This window comes from Haemorhous mexicanus, chromosome 1 (genome assembly GCF_027477595.1).
Source record: "Haemorhous mexicanus isolate bHaeMex1 chromosome 1, bHaeMex1.pri, whole genome shotgun sequence".
Taxonomy (NCBI): domain Eukaryota; kingdom Metazoa; phylum Chordata; class Aves; order Passeriformes; family Fringillidae; genus Haemorhous; species Haemorhous mexicanus.
Window position 1 is genome coordinate 16686736 of NC_082341.1, and position 2189 is coordinate 16688924.

The following is a 2189-nucleotide window of genomic DNA, read 5'->3' on the forward strand; positions in this document are numbered from 1 at the left end:
AGATTCACAGGCTATTGAGGTAATCTGGTTAGAAATGGGTACCACACAAGTCAGGTGTTCCCTAACTCAGCTTCTAAGTGTCTGTAAGCTCCACTTTACTGTCACAGCTGGATGTACTTCTCTGCCAGCAGTTTAACTGAGTGTTCAGTGTAGTCAACACACACTTCTTAGTGCTAGCTCATGTTGCAAGGAAAGTGAAATTCCATTTTCTGGGCTTAGTGTTCAACAGGAAAAGCATGTGAATTCATTACTGAAAATCCCACGACAGTGAACTAATCTTTTAATATTTTCTGAAGTACAATTGTTTTTTTAATACTGTTGCTATTAATAAAATGCTGAATGTGTCCCTGTTTATTCCACAGTTGTTGCTATATATGACTATACAAAGGACAAAGACGATGAGCTGTCATTTATGGAGGGTGCAATCATTTATGTGATAAAGAAGAACGATGACGGCTGGTATGAAGGAGTTTGCAATCGAGTAACTGGCTTGTTTCCTGGGAATTATGTTGAATCAATCATGCACTATGCCGATTAAAATCCTTTGCTTTTCAAAGTTTGGTCTTGTATTCAAGTCATACCATGATTATTTACAAGGGGTAACTAAAAGCTAACAGAATTGTCTTAATATACTTTCAAAAAATTGTGCCCATTTCTTCAGGCCATACTGTTTTAATGGTATGATTGAATGTCCATCTCTGAGTCTCTGGGGACAGTATGTCTTACCTGATGGCAATTTCTAAAACAAGCAACTGTCTATAACTGGTTATACTTATTTACTTATGCATTGTTAATTTTATGACCAGCCTAATTATTATGGGGAAGTAGGGTATAATATTTAATGAACCATGATCAGATTGTGCCATTACATTTTTCAGTACAGCATGGTAACTAACACTACGTTAGACTAACATATTAAAACCTGGATGAGAAGTTTAATGTTAGTGCTGGTCATATTACTTTTTGTTTAGACTCTTTGCTCATGAATTATATTTGTTTAAAGCATGCATACAAACTTATGTATTGAAATATACTTTTTTAAAAATCCAAGATGCTTCCAATTGTTGTAATCTTTACCTGGAGTATTCTCACTAAAGTCTATTACAATGAGTTGTTTGGGTCTAAGGTGTCCATGTGATTCAAAAAATGGGTGGTCTTATGTATGTGTAATTTGTACCCAAGTTTTTTTAATGAGTAAATTTACATTATGACTTTTTCCATTCATAAATATATAAGTGAACCAAAGGTCTTGTCCATTACTTTGTTGGTTGGCTTGGCAAAGAAGTTTGGAATGCTAACGTAGCAAAATCATGGCTGTGTTATCCCAGGCAATGTACTAAAAAGCAAACGTTTGTAACATGACTTTATCACTGACAGAGGGAAAATAAATTAGATCTGAAACCTGAACTACACACTTATACATACTCTTATAAGTTATTTTCTGCCAACACTTAGTTTCAGTGAGGGTTCTTGATTGAATCTAGTTACCTGGATGCAGTGAGTTGAATACCACCTATAGCTGACAGTTCTGTGTGGGAACTCTGTGTGTGGCTCTGGGACGTGCCTCACAGAGCAGAGGGACAGGAGCAGGCTGTCCTCCAGATAGCACCCAGGGGACCACAGTGACAGGAACTTGGCCATTGTTAAGGGATCGCAGGCAGAGATAGCCAGAGAGGGTGTGCTTTCCTGCTCTGCAGTCTGTGGCTGAAATAACCTGAGAAGGAATGTGGTAGTACTGGGTAATTACAGTGAGAGGAATGTGTCTGGGACTTCAAAGGCAGCTTCTGGGGTGCTACAGAATATATTCTATAAATGAGTGATGAAAGTGATGGAGTTGCAGGTTTAACTGGCTGGTGAATCATTCATTTTTAGTTTGAGTTAGAAGTACTGAGCCTTTCATTTTCTGAACAAAAACATTCATTTGGTAACAATCTCAAATTCTGCATCATGTTAACTGCTAGCAGGTAGCCACCAGTAGCATGAACTGAACTCACTGATGAATAACCAATTAAAATCCACTTGTAGTCTTTTACAGTAAACCAGTATCTCTATCTATATACAATTCCAAGTGTTTCTGTTAAGTAGCCAGGGAAGCATCCAAACCCTCTCTCTTCAGAGGAGTTTACCAGCTCCTGTACATGCATGCTCTCTTTATTAGTGTAAACAAGTGAAATTTGGAACAGCTTCAG

At 37.6% G+C, this 2189-nt stretch overlaps 1 protein-coding gene across 12 annotated transcripts in view; it reads left to right on the plus strand.

The window, feature by feature from the left end:
- The window catches only part of ABI1 (abl interactor 1), a 77951-nt gene extending 76706 nt beyond the window's left edge, over positions 1–1245 (plus strand). For all 12 annotated transcript variants that reach the window (XM_059841444.1, XM_059841452.1, XM_059841366.1 and 9 more), the window contains one exon: positions 363–1245. In XM_059841444.1, the coding sequence (XP_059697427.1) occupies positions 363–538 (176 nt within the window). In that variant the 3' untranslated portion in view covers positions 539–1245. The remainder of the gene's footprint in view (positions 1–362) is intronic.
- The last annotated feature ends 944 nt before the right edge of the window (positions 1246–2189 follow it).